The sequence below is a fragment of the Euleptes europaea genome, chromosome 7, assembly GCF_029931775.1.
Source record: "Euleptes europaea isolate rEulEur1 chromosome 7, rEulEur1.hap1, whole genome shotgun sequence".
NCBI classification, from domain to species: domain Eukaryota; kingdom Metazoa; phylum Chordata; class Lepidosauria; order Squamata; family Sphaerodactylidae; genus Euleptes; species Euleptes europaea.
Window position 1 is genome coordinate 21,845,550 of NC_079318.1, and position 25,604 is coordinate 21,871,153.

The 25,604-nt window shown below is 41.3% G+C and overlaps 1 protein-coding gene across 1 annotated transcript in view; it reads left to right on the plus strand.

Moving 5' to 3' along the window:
- The window catches only part of SMOC2 (SPARC related modular calcium binding 2), a 191,197-nt gene that overhangs the window by 44,006 nt on the left and 121,587 nt on the right, over positions 1 to 25,604 (plus strand). The window contains exon 2 of the mRNA XM_056853320.1: positions 13,373 to 13,544. Within this exon, the coding sequence (XP_056709298.1) occupies positions 13,373 to 13,544 (172 nt within the window). The remainder of the gene's footprint in view (positions 1 to 13,372; positions 13,545 to 25,604) is intronic.

Below are 25,604 nucleotides of genomic sequence, written 5' to 3' on the forward strand. Positions count from 1 at the left end.
TTCCATGTACAATTTAAAGTCAACATTAAAAAGAGGGAATCATCATTAATATGAAGTAACAAGAGGAGACCCGCAAGGAACTTGTAGGGGCAGACATCCCATTCGTCCCACCATTGCCACCCCTCCCGCACTACTGTAATTCCTTCTATCCCTGTTTCTGTCTTTTTTTCCCATTTCAGCCATGGCTACTGTCATTCATAACCCCCCCTTTCGCTACTGTTATTCCTTCTCTCTGTGTTTCTTTTTTCCATTTCAACCAGTGTGGTGTAGTAGTTAAGAACAGTGGACTCTAATCTGGAGAACTGGGTTTTATTCCTCACTCCTCCACAGGAGCGGCAGACTCTAATCTCGTGAATTGGGTTTGTTTCCCCACTCCTTTACATGAAGCCTGCTGGGTGAACCACGTCAAGAGCCAGGAGCTGAAATCCCTGACCTGGCCCTCCCTGATCCATCCACAGGACCTCTATCTTTGATGGATTCAGTTTTAGATGATTCTGCTTTAACCATTTCACCACATCCTCTGGCCACACAGCCAAGGTATCTGGGATGGTTTCCGGCCAGCTGTCCATCAACAGGGACAGCTGGGTGTCATCCGCATAATGGTGGCATCCCAGCCCAAAACTCCGGACTAGCTGGGCAAGGGGGCGCATATAGATATTAAAGAGCACTGGGGAGAGGATTGCTCTCTGAGGGACTCAACATACTAAAGAATATTGTGTTGCGACCCTCTCCCCTAGTGATACCCTCTGTCCCTATCTTGGAAGAATGAGACCAACCACTGATGGTCTGTCCCACGTAATCCAGTGTCAGTGAGGTGGTGCATCAAAAGGTCATGATCGCTATGTCAAAAACTGCTGAGGGATTAACAGCAGCAGTGTTGGCCTGCCCCAATCCAGCTGTCTATGAAGATCATCCATGAGGGCGACCAGTCTCCATCCCACAGTTGGGCTGGAAATGGATCCAGGGCTGATGTGGCTCCAGGAAAGCCTGGAGCTGTTCCCCTGCTGATGTTTGGGATATTTGTGTTAACCATGATGTAGCATTGTGTGTATAAAGTGCCGTCAAGTCGTAGCCGACTTATGGCGACCCCTTTTGGGGGTTTTCATGGCAAGAGACTAGCAGAGGTGGTTTGCCAGTGCCTTCCTCTGCATAGCAACCCTGGTATTCCTTGGTGGTCTCCCATCCAAATACTAACCAGGGCCAACTCTGCTTAGCTTCTGAGATCTGACGAGATCAGGCTAGCTTGGGCCATCCAGGTCAGGGCATGATGTAGCATTAGAGAGGGTGATATAAATAGATCCAACACAACAATAACTAATAAAAAGAGCATTTTTGTCGGATGACATACAGATAGAGGAATGTTCTTGTAGTTCTCTGTCTAGTTTTAAACCTTGGTGCAGTGGAGTAGAAAGCCTCAGGGTTGCCAGGTACCCCTTGGCTTACCAGCAGCAAGGTAGGTGGTGGTGGTGGGGACTTATTAGCAGTGGGAGAGTCCTACTGTGATTATTCAGCCATGTCACCAGTGCCATCACTTCCGGTAAACATCGGAAGTGACATCATCATGTTGCTGGTGAAATGGTGACACTCTGGTATTTGGGCCACAACTCTATGGTAGAAGCCATTTCACCATAGAGTTTTCCCCAAACATCCGAGCATATCTACGTTGCTGGTGATAATGACAATATCAATATCAGAGATCCTTTAACAAGAGGTATTAAGAACTGAACCCTGGACTTCCTGCATATGAAATATGTGCTCTACTGCTGAGAATCTTATAACTTATCTTCTTATGAGACATGGGACGGGATCCTAACTTAGGCTGGAGGAAGCCTTCCTCCAACTTCAGCAGTTCTTCCTCCAACAGAAAAGTCACTTGGAGGAAGCCTTCTTAGACTGGAAGAGGACTTCCAGCCTTACTGAGCAAAGTGGCTAGATGCACCCCTCTGTCTGTCATATATAGATAAGTCTGATGCTTCTTGCTGTTTTGCGGGTTCAGCTCAATTCCAACTGATGATCTATGATGGCTGTCATATTCAAAACAGCTTTGGGTGTGTGCCCAAAGTCAGTTCCAAGATGCCTGTCAGTTAGGACTTTATTTAGCTTTGTTCCCCCAGCGCTTGGGGATTCAGTGTGGTTGCTTTTTGTTGGATCTGAAAATGTACTAGAACTACAAGACCAGCTTGTTAAATATTGCACAGAAAATTGATTGTCAAATATGACTCTGCTTTGATTGATATGTTTTACTTTAGTGTGTTATTTTTAAAAGGTTTATTGCTTTAACTGGCTTTTGCTTAAGCGAATTCTGTTATTCTATAATGATGGATACATGACTAATCTAAACATTAGGGAACCCATTACTTCCCTTGTTTTCCATTCCACAAGTGTGCAAAAAAGTGGTAAGGACTTGGGTTTCCCTTTTTATACCCAGCTCTGAACTGTTGCAGCTACTTTTTTTCCCTGGTCAAGATAAACTTGGATCTCTACATTTTGGGATGAATCCTGTCCTGATTATAGGAGGGATTTGGGGGTTATAAAAATACGAAGACTGGGAGGTGGGAAAGAGAGACACCATCTGGAATTTTCTTTAGGATAGGAACAAAACCAACATCAACGTAGGAATGGATTCATGAAACCATTTTATCTGTTACAAGATCTCTCTCTCTCTCTCTCTCTCTCTCTCTCTCTCTCTCTCTCTCTCTCTCTCTCTCTCTCTCTCTCAAACTTACTCACAGTATAGATTCATAGAACTGAGTGGGAGGAATATTTATTGAGGACCATGGAGGAACGTGCATTGCTAGGCTTTTAAAAAGCCTGGTTTGCAAAGCCTGTATTGATCTTTAATTACAATCTAACTTGAACCCGATTGCCAGCCCAGCTCCAGAGTAAAGTGTGTGTAGGCGGGGTGGGGTGGGGATCTTATAAATGGGCACTTTCCTTAAGTTAAGGAGGTGGTTTATCTAATACATTATTCTGGGAGTGGGGAACTGGTATCTTCAGATGTAAACTTCTGCATTTTCAGTCCATCTGTTAAAGTGATCTCATGAGGTCATATATGAGGAAACAGATTTGTATCTATAAGCAGGTTTCTAAAATAAAAGTAGGATCATACTCATGGGCCTAACTGGGAAAGTTATATTAAACAGCCAATTCCTACACAATATTTCCATGTGTTCATGCTCAAAGGATTGCTCTAAACAGTGGACCAATAAGCACCAAATGTTACCTATGAGTATATCGTTTGTGGCGGGGGGGGGGGGGCGGGGGGACACATACTTGTAACTATGGAGCAAAATCTTTGATATATATCTTTTCCTTTTTCAGAAATTATACATTCTTGTAATAGAACCTTTTAAGAGGCTATGTATATTCAGATTTTTTAGGGTAACAGTCAACTCTTAGTGTGTTTTGCTAGTTTAATCTATACTTTCTCTAAGTGAAAGTATAGATTAAACTTTAAAAAACCCTCTGCTTATAGTTGTATAATACAACATAGCTCCACATAGAAACCAAATCTTATTGTGTAACAACCATAAAGGGTTGTCAAACTTGATAGGTGGGAAGGGGATAAGAGTTTTCCAGTGCTTTTCCCAGTTCCATTCAAATTCCCTTCACTCTCCGTCCTCTTTTCAATTACTGAGGTCATTGCTTGAAGCAGAGCAAGAGCGCAGGGCTATGCTGGCTTTTCCAAACCCACTTTTCCAAAATGCTTCCCCTTGTCATCCAAAAGCTACATTTAGACTGAAGATAAAGTAGGGTTGCCAACCTCCAGATGGTGGCTGGAGATCTCCTGCTATTACAACTGATCTCCAGCCGATAGAGATTAGTTCACCTGGAGAAAATGGCCGCTTAGGCAATTGGGCTCTATGGCATTGAAGTCCCTCCCCTCTCCAAATCCTGCCCTCCTTGGGCTCCACCCCCAAAATCTCCAGGTATTTCCCAACCCAGTACTGGCAACCCTAATCAGAAATGTATTTTATTTCTTTAATTCATTTGTATCCCACTTTTCTCCCCAATGGGGACCCAAAGTGGCTTACATTTTTCTCCTTTTCTCCTCACAACAACCCTGTGAGGTAGGTTAGACTGAGAGAGTGTGACTGGCCCAAGGTCACCCAGCGCGCTTCCATGGTACGAGTGGGGATTCAAACCCGGGTTGCCCAGATATTAGTCCAAGACTCTTGACCACTACACCACACTGTCTCCCTCTCTCACAAACCTGAAATTTCTTTCAGAGGAGGAGGAGCTGTGAAGCAGTATTGCTCTCCTGTCCTTGGAGTCATAGTCGGTAGTGGGCAACCACCCAGTATCAGATGCTGTAGCCAGATACTGCCTCTAACACACTGTATGCTTTGTCCCCAAGTACAAAACTTTCCTTTTTTTTATAGGGATCATGCATGGATAAGTTAGTCATGACGGTTATACAACTTCTGTATTCATGTTGACAGCCTTCTGGCCTGTACACTTGCGCTAAATCAAGGTTGGACCACAACCAGTACACTATTTACATCTTGGTTGGAAGACAGAGGACAGGACCAGTCTCATGAGACTCTTCCAGAGTTGAAGACAGGAACAAATATGTAGCCTGAATGATTTCTGCATGCATCTGGATCCAGCCCTGTCCAACAAAGTACAACAGAGCTTCTGGAGTCTTGGAGTTCAGGGATGCACAGCTAACTATGTAGTTTGTTTTTCTGTTTTTCCCACTCAGCAATGCATAAAGTAAGAATAAAATAAAATTTCCTTATGCAAGTGAAAAAAGTCTTTCTCTAGTGGAAGATTTCTCACTTAGTTGAAGAAAAATCCCGGATCCTACCTTATTACGTACTGATACTAGCCCACCACATTCTGACAGCTTAGAGCAGGTAAATATTTAAAAGCATAAATTTTTCAGGACACAGAATAAACTGTTGCCACTTTAAAAATCATGTGCTTCCATCAGACACTCGCTTCGTTGGCCTTTCTCTGTCCCTTCTCTCCTGAGGGATTGAGACCAGCTTCAGTCTGCTAGTTATGAGATGAGAAGCAGAGTTCCCTGACCACGAACACCTGAAAGACTGAGAGCTAGAAGAAGGAATGGTACCACAACTGAATCTTTTCATTCTCGCTGGGACAAGATCACCTTCAGAGATAAACCAAACCTTTCCTATACCTAGGTCTCATATTGTTAAGGAAGGCATCTCAGCAATTAATCAGAGCATAAATAATTGCCCAACACTCATAAGAACATAATAAGAGCTCTGCTGGATCAGACCAATAGTCCATCTAGTCCAGCATCCTGTCTCTCACAGTGGCCAACCAGTTGGGAAATACCTGGAGATTTTGGGGGGTGGAGCCTGAGGAGGGCAGGGTTTGGATAGGGGAGGGACTTCAATGCCATAGAGTCTAATTGCCCACATGGCCATTTTCTCCAGGGGAACTGATCTCTATCGGTTGGAGATCAGTTGTTATAGCAGGAGATCTACAGCCACCACCTGGAGATAGGCAACACTACCCATGTGTCCCCAAAGTACACTTTCAATCTTCTCTAAACCACCTGTGCTTGTGCACCAGTTAAGTCCCTGTCTGCTGTGATGTCAGATGGATGTTGCCTTTCCTCTAGAATCCCGCTTCTGATCATTGCCCACCTGGACATTTGGATCCATGCCAAGAATCTGGACCAATGCTGGAGCTACACTTCTGCTTCCCGTCTTGGTCTACCTCTTTAGTGTCCACCATTTTGAACACATGGCATTGTGTGTAATATGTGGGAGGGGGCAGGGGCTTTGCTACTTTGTCAGCCAATCGTTTTATTGCCAAGAAGGAATATAGCTTCTTTAGGCTCAGGCTGGATTGTTTTGTCTGGATTGGAAAGTAGGTCATAATCACGCAGGAGTGCATTCTAGAGTGCATGTCATGAAACATGGTCAGCTGCAACCCTAGGCATATTTAATGTGTAGTAAATCCCAAACCAGGGCAATTTCCTCATGAGCAGTAACTAAGCATGGTTAGGACAGGGCTGTAAAAGCTCCCATCCTTCTGCCAGTGTAATTTGTGCTTGATTCTTGAAAGTTAATGCAAACTGACAGGTCTTAAACAGCTTCCCAAAAAGGTCAAGACCTAATGCTTGGTGGCTGGAGAGGGCAGCCACCAAGAATGTTTCTGTCCATGCTTCAGCTATCTGCATTGTACACAATGATAACAAAATGAAGAGGTCTCTAAGGTTTATTGGGCTAACTCATATGCAGCACATTCCAATTTATGTTTACCAGAATGCAAGCTTATCATGCTTAGTGAGGCTTAATCCTAGGTATAGGATTGCAGTCTAAAAAGTGCCGCGTAAGAGAAAACTCATTAGGGTCAGTAAAACAAGCCAGTAAAACAAGCATAAATATATACTTAAAACAGAACTCAGACCAGAACCCAATAAAAAAAACAGCTAAAAAGATTACATCCTTAATTGAAAGCCCAGGTAAAATGATTTCGCTTGGGGCCTAAAAACAGTGGAGGCACAGAGAGCAGGGATTAGGATTAGGGTTGCCAGCTCTGGGTTGGGAAATACCTGGAGATTTTGGGGGTGGAGCCTGAGGACAGTGGGGTTTGGAGAGGGGAGGGGCTTAGGGTTGCCAGGTCCCTCTATGCAACCGGTGGGAGGTTTTGGGGGTGGAGCCTGAGGAGGGTGGGGTGTGGGGGAGGGGAGGGACTTCAATGCCATAGAGTCCAATTGCCAAAGCAGCCATTTTCTCCAGGTGAACTGATCTCTATATAGGTTCCAGTCTGGAAATGTCGCCTTTTATGATATTTTATTATTCAATCAGATATTTCTCCAACAAAATCAGCATTTGCTTCTGTCCCTTTTAATAAGAAAAAGATTCACAGTGAAGGCGAAGACTGTATCTGCTGAACATTGCCTTTCTTTACGGCTGTTAAAGAAAGAGCAGACCTGTCCTCTTTTGAAACATGGTCCTCTTATGCAGCAGGTGGTTTTGAGTTTGTACGCATTTTGATTTTGGATTGAGCCTCATACAGCATTTATGAGGTATGATACACTGCTCAACGCGTGATGGTACTCCTCCAGTAATTGTTCTAACTTCAGTTTTTATTTACTTCACTGAGAATACTAGTTGTAACCTTGTGCAATGAACGGAGAAGCTTTTTTTTTGCACAATACTAAACATGTTTACTCTGAAGAAAATCCAAATTAATTCAGTGGGATTTCTTGATGTGTGCATACTTAGCATAGTAACCTTCGTCTTGATGATGCGCAGCTCATTCGTCATTCTTGAGCCTAGAAGGGCAATTCAAATACCCCAAATTCTTTCCTAGGTTATTTAGTGGGTCATGTATTGGCACAGCTAGCGCGGCTCCAGCTCACCCCGCAGAGCCCCAGATGGCCTGCCTGTGCTGAGGAGGGCGGGAGCGGCCGGAGTCCGGGGCGAGGCCGGCGGCCATTGGAGCCTGGGGAGCCTGGGGCTGCTGGCCAGAGCCGGGCTCTCCTGCGTCTGCTCGGGTGGGCAGGTGCGAGGCAATGCAGCGTCTCAGCCCAACACGGTGTGCTTCGCCGCATGCCTTTGCAATGCCTTGCTGCTGCAATCAATAAAGTTGTAGCCATTTCCATCCAAACTTGAGTTTGTGTCTTCTTGCATGTACTTCTTATGGGTGCCTGAGGTTTCCAGGCAGTGGGTCTGGTGTCTGGCCAGGGAGTGCCCTTCACAACTAGGCAGTAGGCTGGCAATCTATGGAAGCAATCCTAAACAGAATCCTAGTTAGATCTATTCAATGGGGAAAGTGTTTTTTAGGATTGCAGTGTGAACCGCTCAGTCATATAGCTAGATAGATTTCCAGTCTGCACTGAGGTGTGGAAAAATTACTTTGCAGACAATTTAGACATATTTGTGCTGTATTTGTTTTGACATGACCACTAGAAATAACAAGAAGAAAAATCAGTTTCTCAGTGTATGCAGCAAAAATGAAGGAATCGTTCCAGGATTTTTCTCCATGATCTGACTTGTTGCTCTTATTTATTATGCAAAAGACAAAGGGGAAAGTATGACTGATGGAAAGTAGAAAAGACAAGGAAATAATGTGCTATTGTTTGTTACCGTTCCAATATAGTGTACTCAGATTCCAAGGGTATGAATACTGGGTTTATCATGAATTTGTGATTTTGTTTTGCCATTTACAGAAAATTATAATTATCGTGCCTTACCATAAGACTTCTGATTTTTGTACATTAAAGTAGGAAATGCTAAGTGACTGCAGTTGAAGTATAAAAATTAAGTGGATTTATTGCTTTTATTTTTTAAAATAACCCTGAAGAATTAAATATAGTTCTTCAAGCGTACTTTGGGACTCTTCTTACATTTAACAAAGGGCTCATGTCTGTTTGCCATAGATGGCATTGCTTAAGTCTGTTGCTCTTATGCCCTTCTCTCGAGTATTTCTGCGCCAGCATAAATTCTTAACCTCATAAATTCCTATGTTTTTGCTGAAGACAAGAAATGTATTATACATTACATAGAAAAATACCAATCACTATGCATAATGAAAAGAAAATTAGTCTCTGCCAAGAGACTCATAAAAATTGAGGCCAAAGTACAGATGACATTCTTCTTTAAGAAGGAATATGGCATTGTTGACGTCTTAACTGACATCACTCCTACAGTGTTGCAGAGTTAAGCTCCTATCAGTACTCAGTAATGGTATCACTCTGCCATATTGAGGGAAGCCAGTCTGGTGTGCAGTTATGATGCAGGCTGATCATAGTGGAGCTGATATTGACCCAACATAGAGATGCAATGCAGGCACACCCTTACCAAATACAAGTTTGCGATGCAAGAAGATAGTAGCTTTGTTCACACGTGTGTCTTGGTCATTTGTTGACTGCAGCATCAAGAGGTGAACTCGGTTGCCAACACCTGGCCTCAAAATTCCTGACGTTTTTGGGATGGAGTATGGGGAAGGTTGGGTTTGGGGAGGTCAGGAACCTCAGCAGGGTATAATACCACAATCAATCAATCAATCAATCAATCTTTATTAACAACAGTCATAGACCAGCACAATTTACCAATGAAACCCTTAGTTTTACACTCTACCCACAGGTTTATACAAATAGTAAAAAGTTATTTGCAAGGGTATAATACCACAGAGTCCACCCTCGAAAGCAACCCCTTTTCTGCAGGAAAACTGATCTCTGCAGTCTGGAAACGAGGTGTCGTTCCAGGAGATCTCCAGGTCTAGGTGACCTGGATGTGGGAATATGCCATCAGAGATAAAATTATCCAGATGGAACTTTAATGTCCCACCACAACATGTCAGACCACATGTTCAGATATGACTTGAGTGATCAAATGTTGAACATTCAAGTGACTAGAAATCAAGAAACAAATAATGGGAAAGGAGACTTGGGGTGAAAATGCATGGTTGCTTTAGCCTCCTTTATTCCCTGTTTCAGCCAGGATTGAGCCAGGATCGAACGCAGTTTGGCGAAAACGCATGCGTTCTGTCCTGGCTGAAACCTGGCTGAAACAGGGAACAAAAGAGGCTAAAGCTACCATGCGTTTTCACCCTTGGATAACAGAATAGTTCAGGCTAGCAGAATGAGGGGGCAGTTGTTTTGGCAAGTGAGAGGTTTTTTGGAGATAAAATAGTGGTATGTAAAAATGGGTTTCAATGGTAGGGAGGTGAGAGTTGTAATGTACTCCAGCTGTTCCTGTTTTCTAGATACTATCCCCGATAAATTATCTTTTTATCCTACTGGACCGGTATCATGTTTTTAGTGTGTATTGCTAATGGTGTTGTCCTTCTTCAGGGTTCAATCTGCCTCAATATCTGTAATAATGAGAGTGAGGAGTGGATGTATCGCTACTGCACATGCAAAGATAGTAAATGTGCGTCAATACTAAGGCATACAGTTCGCATGCCACAGACCATTTCACACAGTGTAGCTGGTGAGGTATAATTGCTGACAACCTATTGTAGGAAACGGATGCTTTTCTAGCATCTCTTTGACCTAAAGAACAAAACCTCTCTTCAGTTTTCAAATAGTGCAGGTCAGGCTGATGCAAAGTACATGAGTGCAGGATATAGTAGGTGTAGGGTTAGGGTTGCCAACTGCCAGGTAGTAGCGGGAGATCTCCTGCTAATACAACTGATCTCCAGCCGAAAGAGATCAGATCACCTGGAGAAAAATGGTCACTTTGGCAATTGAACTCTATGGCATTGAAGTCCCTCCCCTCCCCAAACCCCACCCTCCTCAGGCTCTGCCCAGAAAACCTCCCGCCAGTGGTGAAGAGGGACCTGGCAACCCTATGTAGGGTTGCCAGCTCCAGGTTGGGAAATACCTGGAGATTTTTAGGGTGGAGCCTGAGGAGAGCAGGTTTGGGGAGTGGAGGGACTTCATTGCCATAGAGTCCAATTGCCAAAGCGGCCATTTTCTCCAGGTGAACTGATCTCTATCGGCTGGACATCAGTTGTAATAGCAGTAGATTGCCAGCTAGTACCTGGAGGCTGGCAACTCTACGTAGGTGGGAAAGAATCTTTAGCAACAAACAATAATGTGTGCAGTAGTATACGGGAAGGGGAATTCAGGCAGTACTTCTTGGCCTGGCAAACATGGCATTACTAGTGAGTCTCGAAATGTTGCCTACCATGGTTTCTCAGGGCCTGGGAGTGGGGAATGAAGCTGGCAATTGGGGCTAGTGACAGGGAAGGGATTTTGGGAAACAAGATGTTGAATGGTGGCTTAGTGTGAACGACTGGCCCCTCCCCCATCTAGTTCAGAACTGTGAGCACCTGCTTTGATGCGGAGTCGGGTTGCCAACTCTGCCTTGGGAAAGTAGTGGAGATTTGGTGGTGGCAAATGGAGAGGGCAGTAATTGGGGATTGGAGGGAGCTCACCAGGGATGTAATGTCCTGGAGTCTGCCCTCTGAAGCTGCCATTTCCTTCCAAGAAACTGATCTCTGGAGATCAGTTGCAATTCCAGGAGAACCTCAGGCCTCTCCTTAAGGATACTAAAAAAGCAAAGCAAGCACCGATGGCTAACTGGTAAGTATATTCTCTACAAAAAAATGGGGTACATGGAGCAATAAGGCAATATATATACAATTACAAAAATGAAACTTGTAAGTCCCGAATTGAGTCGTCCAGGATGCTTGGACCGTAGCCCAAACGAAGTGCTAGTAACAATGTAGCGCAATGATATGCTCCGGGTGCGCTGATGTCTACCCGAACTGAACGTTCCTGAACGAAGACGCCCGGTCTCGCTGTAGCTGGACATAGGGGCTGGATCACGGTGCAACCTGTGATCAAAGCTGTAAATCCCCGGGGGGTGGGGATTGGAGGTGGGGCCAGGTATGCTGTGTGCTGCTGTTGTGTTGATATCAGATCCAGTAAAAAACAGAAGTGCCATCACTGGCCACTCTAGGATTTTCAAAGCTCTATGATAAACCGTAGAGTTTTTGAAAATTCTAGCGCATCCGGGATGTCACGTCTAGGTTATATTGGAAATGATGTTGGCATGATGCGGACACGCTGACCAATTCCCCCCCACACACACACACTTACTCCCACCAGCATTTCAGCTGCTGATGTGCAAAGCACAGGTTTGCTGGGAAGTGTCTCACTATAGCAGGAAACCTGGCAAGCCTAATTGGACCTCTCCTCCACGAATCGGTCCAATTGACTTTTAAAACACTCTATGCTCATAGCCACCACCACATCTACTGGCCCTTAATTCCATAGTGTAATTAATCATTGAGTAAGATCTTGTAACATCTCAGAAGCTAAGCAGGGTCGACCCTGGTTAGTATTTGGATGGGCGACCTCCAAGGGATACCAGGGTTGTGATGCAGAGGCAGGCAAACTGCCTCTAAACATCTGTTGTCTTGAAAATCCTACGTGGTTGCCATAAGTCAGCTGTAACTTGAAGATCCAAAAAAGAGAGAAGTACTTCCTTTTGTCTGAATGCATTTACCATTAACTGCACAGGGTGTCACCAAGTTCTGGTGTTATGGGGGAGAGTAAAAAATAATAAATGCTGCATGCATCATAAGAAAATAGTTGCCGCTACATTTTTTTGTATGTACTGATTTAATAGCAATTGAGAAAGTACTGCACACTTTTAAAACTCTGGCAGCATTTCAGCTAGTTTATGGCATTCTTTAAGAGCTTTCCCTTGTGATTATCTACTGGTAACTGCATGCCTTTCATATTTGTTATTTAAAACCATGAAATGATAAAGTCGTTTGTCTGCAAACGTAAATGAGAATGAATGACATCAGCCATGAGTGAGAAATAATTTTTGTACATAGAACACAGAAACATGGAAACATAGAGCTGGAAAGTATCTCAAGGGGCATCTAGTCCAACCCCCTATGCAGTGCAGGAAATTAAAAACTACCCTCCCCCCACTCCCCTAGTGATCCCTGCTCTATGCCCAGAAAAAGGCAAAAAACCTCCAGGATCCCTGGCCAATCTGGCCTGGAGGAAAATTCTTCAAAGTGACCTCATTTAATAAAACTAGGTATTTTTGTGCCACCCCTGTGCTTCAACTCCCTTCCCTCATCATGTATTCTCTTTTTGCCAACATAGATATGGCTGAGTAACATGAATTCAGAAATGATCATTTTTGTTTCAGCACTTCCAGTTGTCTTTCCCAATTCCAAGACTAGCCAACATTCAAATGTATATGTAGTTTCCAATCGACTTCCCCATCCAAATGGCTGACCACTGCGAAATTCTCTTTGCCCATTCAGTTCACTCACAAAAACCATTCGGTAGAGAGGAACTGATCTGCTCTAATGGCTGATTATTCTTAACAAGTCATCCTTGTTCCCACACATAAGGCTATTGTGCATCCATGAAAAGTAATCCAAGATGGCCTCTCCAAGATGGTGTCAGAAACGTACAAACAAGAAATGTATTTCCATACTTTAGCATGTGTAAAATGCACACCTCGGTTAAACTCCCAATTCAGGACTCAGAGCATCAGGCTCAGTAAGATTTGGCCAGCTCAGAAATAAGCTTAATTTTTTTAAAAGTATTTTCATAAAATCAAGAATGCAACTCTGGCAAGAACTTAACTGAAGGATAACACTTCCAGGCCATAATTTATATCTTGCTAAGGGTTACAAATGGAAGCTGGCCAGATAAATTCTTCTTGGGGTGCCATCTAGTCATTGATCCATTGTCTATGTGCATCTTTGAAAGACAGAGCTATGCTTTGGTTCTTTGTTCTCTCCTTCAGTAGTGCTGTAAACTGTAGAAATCCACAACCAGGATTGTTTTGGGTCATGGGGAAAGGATAGCTTTTATTCTATGTGACAGACAACTGAGAGTTGGACAGTTTGCAATGATTTACCATGCTGTAAATCTCATACCTTTTCTTTTTTGCTTAAGTTTTTAAGAGTCGAGCAAGACAAGGACCAAAAATGCAGCCAGGATTGCACAGGATCGCCCCAAAAGTCATTGTGTGCGTCAGATGGCAGGACTTTCCTGTCCAGGTGTGAATATCTACGAGCAAAATGTAAAGATCCTCAGCTACGAATTGAGTACAAAGGCAACTGCAAAGGTAAGAAATTCTCAAGATATCTTATAGGACTGTCTCTTCCCACATGAACCTGTAAAGCAGCTCTGTTTTGTCAGTCAGGGTCTCTTGGTTGTCCCTTAATGCAGGCAGGTTAGATCAAGCTCTGCCCATTTTCAAACTTTCTGTGTGGTTGCTCCTTCAGGGTGGAAAACAAGGCTTAGCTGTAGAGCATCAGTTTGGCATCCAGAAGGTCCCAGGTTCAATTCCCAGCATCTCTAGCTGAAAAGATCAGGTAGTAGGGGATATTTAAAATCGATCAACCAACGGTCTGATTCGGAATAAGGCAGCTTCATGTGTTCATGGGACCAACAGAATACTCTTATAAAAAAAAGTTTCCATTTTATTGTGATTCAGGAAATTATGATACATTTTAAGAAGGTTTCGTCTACAAACGGCTACGTTCTTAAAAGGTTTGTCCATTGTGTATTGTTTGGGAATTTTATTTTTTGCATGAGCTTAGTGGTTTCATTTTTTAAACCTGCCTTGGATTCACTTCATCTCTCCCCCCCCCCTCTCCTCTCCTTTGGATTACAAATGTTGCATTTTTGAGCCCTTCAATGGGAGATAAAGAAGGAAAAAATAAAAAGGACTCAGAAAAGCACCCTAAAGTACTTATTAAAGACCCCAAGACCCTTCAGACTCAATTATCTATGCAAACAAAAAGAAGACCATCTCTCACTAGTCCAGCTATTTCTCCAGATTCCTCCCCAGTAACAGGATCAACTTCTTTGGCAAAAATGACTAAGAAAGCTGATGCCACGCTGAATTCTTTGCAAGAGCTGCTAACAAAAACACTTCAGGAAGTGACATCAGTTAAAACTGAAGTGGTTGAAGTCAAAAAAGAAGTGACAGAAGTAAAATCTGAAGTTGTCTCAATGAAGCAAGATATGGACTATGTAAAGCAAGGTCTTAACCAGAATACTGCAGCTATCTCAACATTGCAGGACTCTATCTCAGCTTTGACTGTGAAGCAAGACAAGTTGGAGGCGAAACAGCAAAAACAAGCAAAGGAAAATAAAGAAACCAGAAAAAAGGTTGATACTATGGAACTTGTACTGGAGGCCCGCCAGGAACGTGAAGAACGGCAAGAGGATAATGTGGCGATGTTAGAAATGCGGATAAAGGAGAGCTGGATTCGTATTCGCGGATTTAAAGAACGGACTGAAGGTTCTGACCTGAAAGAATATTTGAAAGTGCTCCTGGCTGATTTTTTGCAAGAAGAAGAAGCAATAGTGGAAGGGATGATAATTACAGCTTATAGAGTCAACTCTGCTTATGCAGCCAGAAACAAAGTTCCAAGGGATTGCTTGGTACAGCTTTTTTCAAGATCTCACCGGGACCTGATACTAAATAAACATTATAATAATCCTTTAACAATAGAAGGTCAACCAGTGAGACTAATGAAGGAGATACCAGGGAGACTACTGAGAAAAAGAAAGGAGTTTGCAGAATTGGTGGCAAGGCTGAGATATAATGGAATACAACATAGATGGGAATACCCTCAAGGAGTCTCATTTATATTCAAAACAAAGAGGTTCAAACTTACTGACATGGCTAAAGTTGATCAGTTCTTTCGGAGATATGAAGGAGAATTAAGTAAACCACCACAACAACCAATTAAAGAACTGGTTGAAAAGAATCTTACAGAGAATGAGAAGGCTGCAGAAGCTTCAGGAGGAAAATCTCTGACGGAAGAAGAGGACACAGACTGAATTAAGGTCTGAGGATTTATGAGAAGGAGATGGGGATACTATTGGGGGAGGAGGGGGGGAAGGGGTATTATACCTGGGGGAAAATTTGAGTTACTAACCAACAAATGATGAAGATACTATCATGGAATGTTAATGGTTTAAACTCTCCAAATAAGAGGAGAAAAATATTCTATCATCTACAGAAATCAAAAGCTAACATTTTTTGTTTACAGGAGACACATATTTTAACAAAAGAGGTTTTAAGATTAGAACAAAATAAATTAGGTAAACTGTTTACTTCATGTAATGATAAGAAAAAGGTTAATGGAATAGCTATGTACATTCCTTTAATATTTGAACCAAAGATGTTGTATAAAGACAGGGAAGGGAGGATTTTGATGGTAGAGGTTCTGTGTGGTTACCAAAAAATAGTATTAGTCGGTATATATGCACCTAATAATAACCAAAAATTATTTTATATGGATCTAATATCGACATTGGCTGAATATGCTACGGAAAATATGTTATGGATGGGTGATTTCAATGGAGTAACAGATCCTCGTTTAGATAGATCAGCAAAAAAAAAACAGGGGAAATTTGAAGGTAAAATACCTGGTATTTTTGATCATTTAACAGAACAATGGGAAATGTTTGATGCGTGGAGAATGAAAAAAGGTAATAAAAAGGGATATACTTTTTACTCTTCAAGACATAACTCTCACTCTAGAATAGATATGATTTGGCTATCTAAAGATATTATATGCAAACTAGATGACCTTGAAATTTTACCGAAGGTTCTTTCAGATCATAATGCACTGTTGTTGCAAATGAATTTGGGAATTAAGAAAAACAAATCTTGGCATATTAATGAATATTTATTAAAAAATAAGAAAATTACAGACAAAATAAAAGTAGAAATACAACATTATTTTCAAGATAACATAAATAAAGGCACATCTGAAGATGTTGTCTGGGATGCGGGGAAAGCAGTGATAAGAGGCATTTTAATACAACAAAACTCGCGGTGGTTTAGAGAAAGAGAGTCAAAAAAGAAAAAAATACTGGAGGAAATTAAACAGGCGGAAATACAGTTAAGAAAAGCACAAACCAAATTACTTAAACAAGAACAGATTGATAAAATAAAAACTTGGCAACAACAATATGAGATTTTATTAACTACCGATATAGAAAGAAAAATATTATATAATAGACAAAGATTTTTTGAACATTCAAATAAACCAGGCAAAATGTTAGCATGGCAACTTAAACATAAAGAGAGGAGAAAGCCAATATTGAAAATAAGGAAGGATGGAAAAATTTTATTAGATAAACAAAAAATTACAGAAACTTTTATAGATTATTATTCTAATCTTTATACACAGGGAATAGTTTTAGAAAAAGAGATAGAAAAATATTTAACACAATTTGTATGGGATAAAATCTCACAGGAACAGAAAGAATTATTAGATGCAGAAATAACATTAGAGGAGTTAAAATCAGTAATAAAGAAAAGTAAATTAAACAAAGCACCAGGAGAAGATGGCTTCACAAATCTTTATTACAAAACTTTTATGGATCAACTATCACCAAATTTATTGAGAGTTATGAATAATTGTATACAGGGAGGATCCATTCCAAATACCTGGAAGAAAGCAAATATAGTTTTAATACCTAAACCAAACGCTGATTTAATGGAAGTTAAAAACTATAGACCAATATCATTATTAAACAATGATTATAAAATGTTTGTGATGATTTTAGCGAATAGATTGAAGAAAATTCTTAATAGTATTATACATGAAGACCAAGCAGGATTCCTTCCGGGGAGGTTAATCAATCAAAATGTTAGAGTTGTGTTAGACTTACTAGAATATGCAGAATTTGATAATACACCTTTTGCAATGATATTTTTAGATGCAGAAAAAGCGTTTGACAATGTAAACTGGAATTTTATGAGGAAAGTGTTAGAATATATGGGTTTTGGTGATAAATTTCAAAAGGTTATTGGAAATATTTATACTTGTCAAACTGCTAAGCTAATAATTAATGGAGAATTATCATCACAATTTGAAATACAAAAGGGCACCAGACAAGGGTGCCCCCTTTCACCACTGTTGTTTATTATTATTTTAGAGGTATTGATGAGAAAAATTAGAATGAATGCAGAGATTGTAGGTTATAAAATAGGGAGAAATCATTATAAAGTTAAGGCATATGCAGATGATTTAGTGTGTTTTTTAACTGATCCTATTACTCAGATAGCTGAATGGAGCAAAATGATTGAGGTTTACGGAAAACTTGCAGGCTTTAAAATAAACAAAAATAAAACTAAAATATTGGTTAAAAATATTACACTCTTGCAGCAGCAGGAATTAGCGAGAGTAACAGGTTTTGGTATAGAACATAAAGTAAAATATCTGGGAATATGGTTAACTCCTAACAATTTTAACCTATTTAAAAATAATTATGAAAAAACATGGCAACAAATAAATACCGATTTGACAAATTGGGAAAAAATACCCTTATCATTGTGGGGTAGAGTATCGGTGATTAAAATGATGGTATTACCCAGGATGCTTTTTTTATTTCAAAATTTACCGATTATTAAGGGGTTCAAAGTTTTTAAAATTTGGAAGAAGGATATTCAAAAATTTTTGTGGGGAAAAGGAAAGCATAGAATAGCATATAAAAATTTGATTCAATTAAGAGAAACAGGAGGATTAGGTTTACCTGACTTGCAACAATATTATGAGGCTTCCTGCTTTCTCTGGTTAAAAACCTGGATTAAATTAGAAAATTATCGATTATTAGAGTTAGAAGGGTATAATCTTCGATATGGCTGGCATGCATATCTGTGGTATGAAAAGGAAAAGGTAAACAGAGATTTTAAAATTCATATTATTAGAGCTGGGTTATTTCAAATTTGGACAAAATATAAGAAGACTTTAGAAAATATGACCCCGGGGTGGATTAATCCAATAGAAGCTTATATGAAGAGGGGAAAACAATTAAACTTAGATATAGAGATATATAGGGGTATTATTGAATGGAAGGAGAGTAAATGGGCTTTAAAAAGCAGGGAAGAATTAAATATAAAAGACTGGTTTTTATATTATAAACTACAAGATATTTTTAATAAAGATAGTAAACTTGGATTCAGTAAAAATAAATCCGAGTTAGAAAAGATATTAGATAAAGGAAATAAAGGATTGATTGGTAGGATGTATAAATTATTGATGACTATTAATTTAGAACAAGAAAGAATTAAACCAGTCATGATCAAATGGATGCAGGATTTAGGATTCAATATAGACTTGGATAAATGGGAAAATTTATGGAAGAGGGAGTTTAAATTTACAATAACTAATGAAATTAGAGAAAATCTCTATAAAATGTTTTATAGATGGCATATAACCCCATTTATGATATCTAAAATGAACAGTCAAGATAAAGGAATCTGTTGGAAATGTGGAAAAGAAAGAGGAACTTATATGCATGTCTGGTGGACTTGTAAAAAAATCAAAAAATTTTGGAAAAAAATAATAAAAGAAACAAATAATTTGATTAATAGTAAAGTGAAAAGAAAACCATTATTTTGTTTATTGGGAATACCCACAAACGATATTCATGATCGGGATAGGATTATTTGTCAATATAGTTTTGCTGCTGCAAGGATTGTGATAGCGAGAGTATGGAAACAAACAAGTAAACCCTCAATTACAGAATGGAGAGAGAAAGTGTGGTTATATATGAGGATGGCTAGATTAACAGAAATTCTGCATGGAAATGACTTGGAAGAATTTAAGTTAACATGGTTTAAGGCTACCTCATATTGGGATAAGTTGGCAAAAATGGATTTTACTTTGTTATTTAGTGAGCTATAGAAAATTATTCTTTAAGCAATATTAGAATTTAGATAAATAAATAAAGCTACCGGACACTTCTATGGAAGTCATGGTGATGGGTCACTTTTGGTGGGTGGGGGGAAAGGGTATTTTTCTTTTGATGAATGTATTAAAAAATGAAATGTATTCAATATGTTATGTGAATACCCTTTTATATCTATATATGTATTTTTTTTTCTTGTTTCTTTTTTCTTTTCTTTTTTTTTATATTGTAAAATTTAATAAAAAAATTATTAAAAAAATAAAAAAAAAAAAAAGGAAGGAAGGCTGGGTAAAATTATTTAAACAAATAGAAAATAAAGCAGTCTCACAACATCAGTTCAAAGAATCTCAATAATGGAGCATTTAACTGGTAAAGTCAATCTTGAAGAGCCAGCTCAGTGATCATAAATCTGCTGGATATCTCTTAAAACTGTCAGAGTCAACAGAGCAGGAAATTCAACTGCGCCACAGTCTGGCAAAAAGCCAAGTTTCTTTTTGTATTCGTTAGCAAGTATAGAAAAAAAAACCAGCTTGCTTCTCCCTATGAGTTATACCACCAGACACCCCCGTGAATCACTAGTTGTACATCAAAAGAGTAAAAAAAAAAAACCTGTTGTTTCTTCCGTGCCTTTAAACCGCCGTCCCGATCAGCCTGAGAACAATGGCGCCTGCTTCTCCGCTGGTTCGCCCGAACGCTCCCCGCCGCTTCCAAGGCAGGGAGCGCATCAAGGGCAAGCCGCGAGCCGGCCGCTTGCTCAGCTTCCCCTCTACTTCAAGGGGAGCCGTGGCTGTTGTTCGGGGGAGGGGGGATTCCCTCCCTCCCTTGCCACTTTGATCGGGGCTCGAGAATCGTGCTGCCACGGTGATCAGCAACGGAAGTGGAAGTCTGGGTAAAATTATTTAAACAAATAGAAAATAAAGCAGACTGCACTGTTCTGCTCTCTGTGTTGCTTAAAAAGCCAACCCATTAACTAATGGGAATATTATTATTACTTTTTTATCCTATCTTTCCTCAGGGAACTCAAGGTGGGCTATACCATTTTCAAAGACAAATGGGAACTTGAACCCAAATCTCCCAGATCCTAGTCCAATGCTTTAATCGCTGCACAACAGAGCTCCTTCAAACATCTGCTGAATGTTACAGGTCTTATTCTGTAAACAACCTACTGTTTTGAAAGAATTATGGAGCCCATTGGGGATACCAAACTGCCCAGTTTAATTCCAAAGGCTTACACTGAAGAGCATGGTATTTTCAGTGAGTGGTTTGGGTTTTCGTACGAGTTCTGCTGGCTTTCCTCTGTATCTTAGATCTGAGTACTGCTACTTCTCTTAACTGGTTTGTGGGCGGATCGCACTGTTTGGAAATCAGAGGGAAATACTTGAAATGGCGTTATATCTCTCACTTCTCTTTCACCACTCTCCCTCCTCCTCACTGCTGGCGTCTTTATCTAGTCTCCTCTGCAGCCAGTTCTGATAACTCATTTTTTTCCCTGATCGGTCTGGAAGTTGTTTGGGCTCATTGATGCTGAAGCACCCATGTTTGCCTTGCAGGCTTGGGGAAATGATGATATACTTCCCAGCTAAAATGCAGGCTTTGACTCTCAGCACAATGATTTCCTTCTTTATCCATAAATACAGATGATCACAAAGGTTTACCTTCACACACCCACACCCACACACACCAACACTAACAAAGAGACCACACAGAGACATCCTCGAACAGACAGTTTTCCACATCATGCATTCCTCACCTCTATTAGCTCCCAAAAGCCTCTAAATCACCAGGAATTCTTTAAAGAGACATTCTGTCTCATCCTTGCGGTGTCCTAAATTAAACATTCTGCTTTTTCTCTTACTCTCTTTTCGTAATGTTCTGTTGTATTGCTGAATGGATCCTACCTCTGTATGTGTCTGAGGGTAACAAAGAAAACATAATTTGAGTTTCGAAATTCAAGCTCCCGTTGTTCCTGTTGACAACATGAACACACATTATTCGCAATTTTGTTGAGGACTGAGATGGACTTTTAAGACTGTGTTATTTCCTAGACTGCTTGTTCAGAAATTAACATGAGCGTCATCACTATGTTCTGTTTCTCTGATCCAGGAGTTAAAGAGTTAAGCTGGAGTCAGCGATGTGTTGGATAAGGCTTAATCGAGACAAAATAGATGCTGGGAGGGGGAAGTTTCAAATGATCAAGGAGGTGGTTGTTCAAGCTGTTCAAGGTGGGGCCACAATCCCAGCCCATGGATTTTATTTGCAGCTTGGGGTACTATTAGACCTGACCCTTACTTCAGATTCTTAGCATTATCCCACCCTTCCTCCAAGGCCCACAGGACACTGTACGTTACTCTCTCCTCCTCCATTTTATCCTCACAACAATCCTGCAAGGTACATTAGGCTGAATGAAAATGGCTGGCCCCAAGGTCTCCATATAAGTCTAATGGCAAGTGGGCATTTGAGCGTGGGTCTTCCTGCTCCTTGTCTAATCACTATATCATATACCTATGGCTGAGGACACAATTTGGGGTGTCTAACTATGTCCGTGTTCAACTGTCAAATTATTAACTGAAACATACTTTGCTGGTTTTAAGGTCTTCACTGGCTCCCAGTTTGCCTAGGAGTTCAATTCAAAGAGCTGGTTTTGACCTTTGAAGTTTTGAACAGACCTTAGAAGAAGAGATGGCTTTTATATGCCAACTTTCTCTATCACTTAAGGAAGAATAAAACCGGCTTACAATCGCCTTCCCTTCCTCTCCCCACAACAGACACCCTGTGAGGTAGGTGGGGCTGAGAGAGCTATAAGAGAACTGTGACTAGCCCAAGGTCACCCAGCTGGCTTCATGTGTAGGAGTGGGGAAACCAACCCAGTCCACCAGGTTAGAGTCCGCCGCTCATGTGGAGGAGTGGGGAATCAAACCCGGTTCTCCAGATTAGAGTCCACCACTCCTAACTACCGCTGTTAACCATTACAGCACACTGGCTCTCAAGGACCCTTATATGAACATTCCCGTTGCCTTCTCACAGATGTTTCCAAGACCTGTTCAGTAACCTTTTGTGACTAAGATACTTCATTTCTAATTGTCTAAGTGGTGATACCTCTTATGCTTGGAGGGAAGGGAGATATTATGATCCTTAGGCTTTGTAATTCAGTCTCTCTTCTACCAGGTAGGGTGGCCAGGTCCTCCCTGACCACTGACAGGGAATGAGGGGGTAGGGTGGCCAGATCCAGGATGGGAAACTCCTGGAGTTTGGGGGATGGAGCCTGTGGAGGGCAGGGACCTCAGAGGAGTACAATACCATAGAGTCCACCAGAGCATCCATTTTATCCAGAGGAACTGATCTCTGTAGTCTAGAGATGAGCTGTAATTCCAGGGGAACCCCAGGTCCCACCTGGAGGGAGGCTGGCATCCCTACCTCCAGGTGATTTGTTAATTAAGTCTGGACTTCCTCTAAGCAATCCGACCAGTTGTGGTATAGTAGTTAGTGTCATACTACGATCTGGGAGACCCAGGTTTGAATTTGCTGGGTGAACTTTAACTCTACTTCTTAGAGTTATTGTGAGAATAAAATGGAGGAAAAGAGAATGATGCAAACTGCTTCAAGTCCCCATTGGAGAAAAAGGCAAGGTATAAATGAAGTAGATAAATAAAGAAGAAATGATTTTTAGGATTGCCAACCTCCTGGTGAGGCATAGAGGTCTTCTGGAACTACAACTTATTTCCATACTACAAAGATCAGTTTCCCTGGAGAAAATGGCCGATTTGGAGGGTGGAGACGATGGCATTATACCCCGCTGAGGTCCCTCCCATCCCCAAACCCTGCCTACCCCAGTCTCTACCCTAAATATCAAGGAATTTCCTAACCCAGAGCTGGCAACTCTTGTTGATATATACAAATTTTGTTTCCTCAGATTTCTGTCTTATCAAACCCTTACATAACTGTTTAGGGACATGCTAATATGCAGTTTACTTTTTGTTTTTGTATGTTGCATTGGGAGCCTTTCTGTTCTGCCAATTTTCATTGCTGATGTGTCTGATTCATTTGTTTCCGTTATGCCGTTTATACACAATTGATACAAAAATCATGTCAAGTTAATGGGAAACATTTGCTGTGGGACAACTGAGAACGGGGTCAAAATAAAGACTCGTGTGTTTGATTTGCGCAAAGGAGAAGCAAAATCACAATGGATTTTTAGTTGAAATAGAATCGATGAGATTCAAAATAATTATTCATTGATTTGCATGTGTAATTGAAATATACAGCTACTGCTCAAGCACTTGTACTTCTATGATCTTCAGTGTAATCCTAAACAGAGTTAGACCCTTGTAAGTCCATTGAAGACAACGGGCTTATAAGGGTATAACTTTGTTTAGGATTGCCCTGTTAAGTGGGATGATCTTTGCAAGCAGAGCATTTTGAGACCTGGCTAAAAGCATGAAGTGATGCCAAAGACATTGTTATTTTATTGATTTGTATAAATCTGTGTACATGGCATTTTCTAAAGTACAGGTCCCTGCAATCCTCAGGACACTTCGTTGGAAGTCAGTTGGACTGAATTCCAAATAAATATTTTATAATTGTGCAATTAGCATTCTAATCCCACCCAAGAAAGCCTTCTTTCCAAGAAATAAAGTGAGTTTTTTATTTAGTAATCTCAGATAAGTTAAGGGAAATTAATGAGTGTTGTGGCAACTACATCCCATTCAGAGAGCCAGCGTGGTGTAATGTTTAAGAGCGGTGGTTTGGAGCGGTGGAGTCTGACCTGGAGAACCAGGTTTGATTCCCCACTCCTCCACATGAGCGGCGGATGCTGATCTGGTGAACTGGATTTGTTTCCTCACTCCTACACACGAAGCCATCCTGGTGACCTTGGGCAAGTCACGCTCTCTCAGCCTCACCCACCTCACAAGGTGTCTGTTGGGAGGGGAAGGGAAGGTGATTGTAAGCCGGTTTGATTCTCCCTTAAGTGGTAGAGAAAGTCGGCATATAAAAACCAACTCTTCTTCTTCTTCTTCTTCTTCGAAGCCTTTGTGGACTGCTGCCTGCTAACTACAATTTATTAATATGCTGTCTTGATCTTCCTCCAAGGAGCTCAGAGATGAGCCCAAGGGTAATAAAATAAACTTTGTTTTCTGTGGAAAAGAAACCCACATTCGTTTCCTGTGTGGTAACCCTTCCAGTCAGCACACAGGGTCAGACCTACTTAGCTTCTGCAATACTACTGCAGCACGTGACCCATAACTTCCTTCTCCATTGTCTTTAAAAAAGAGCTTTGCACTTTAAAAAGTATGTTTAAATAAACATGTAGGTTTTCTGCATGTGGCCTGTTGCTTTGAAAACATTAAAAGAGAACAGGCAAACCACTGCTTTGTATCAGTGCTTTGTATCAGCCACTAATGTATCAGTCCACTGATACATTAGGGTTGCCAGCCTCCAGGTACAGGCTGGTGAACTGGATTTGTTTCCCCACTTCTACACATGAAGCCATCTGGGCGACCTTGGGCCAGTCACAGCTCTCTTAGAGCTCTCTCAGCCCCACCTACCACACAGGGTGTCTGTTGTGGGGAGGGGAAGAGAAGGTGATTGTAAGCCGGTTTGATTCTCCCTTAAGTGGTAGAGAAAGTCAGCATATAAACACCAACTCTTCTTCTTCTACTAGCTGGAGACCTCCTGCTATTACAACTGATCTCCAGCCGATAGAGATCAGTTCACCTGGAGAAAATGGCCACTTTGGCAATTGGACTCCATGGCACTAAAGTCCCCCCTCCCCAAACCCCGCCCTCCTCAGGCTCCACCTCAAAAATCATCCACCGGTGACGAAGAGGGACCAGGCAACCCTATTATACATGCATCTCTCAGTAAAATTGCAAGAATGAGAACAGCCAGGTTTCTCCTATGTTTTAAGAACATGCTGTGTGCACTGGGTTGCCAGCTCTGGGTGGGGAAATACCTGGAGATTTTGGAGGGTGGAGTCTGAGGAGGGTGGGATTTGGAGAGGGGAGGGACTTCAATGCCATAGAGTCCAATTGCCAAAGCAGCCATTTCCCCCAGGGGAACTGATTCCTATCGCCTGGAGATCGGTGGTAATAGTGGGAGATCCCGAGCCACCACCTGGAGGTTGGCAACCCTATGTGTGCACCTTTCTTTCCCTCTAGCAGATTTTTAGTGGGTCTCCCACACCACCTCAACAGCTACCACTGATTAGGATCTCAAGGCAGGGGAAAGGCTGCAGACTCTTAAGGGATGCCTATGAATATAATCTCATGTGTGTTCTGACATCTCGTCATCCATGGATCCAAGAAAGTGCTCACATAAACTGACACCAGAGTAGGTGGGAGGAAGTCAAAAAGTCACCAGCTGAGTAGAGGGATATATTTTTTTCTGGGTTCCCAGCCTTTCCCTTAACTGCACTCCATGACACAAACTTCCTCATCTGCACACATGGTTTTGTTGTAAGTTTCCT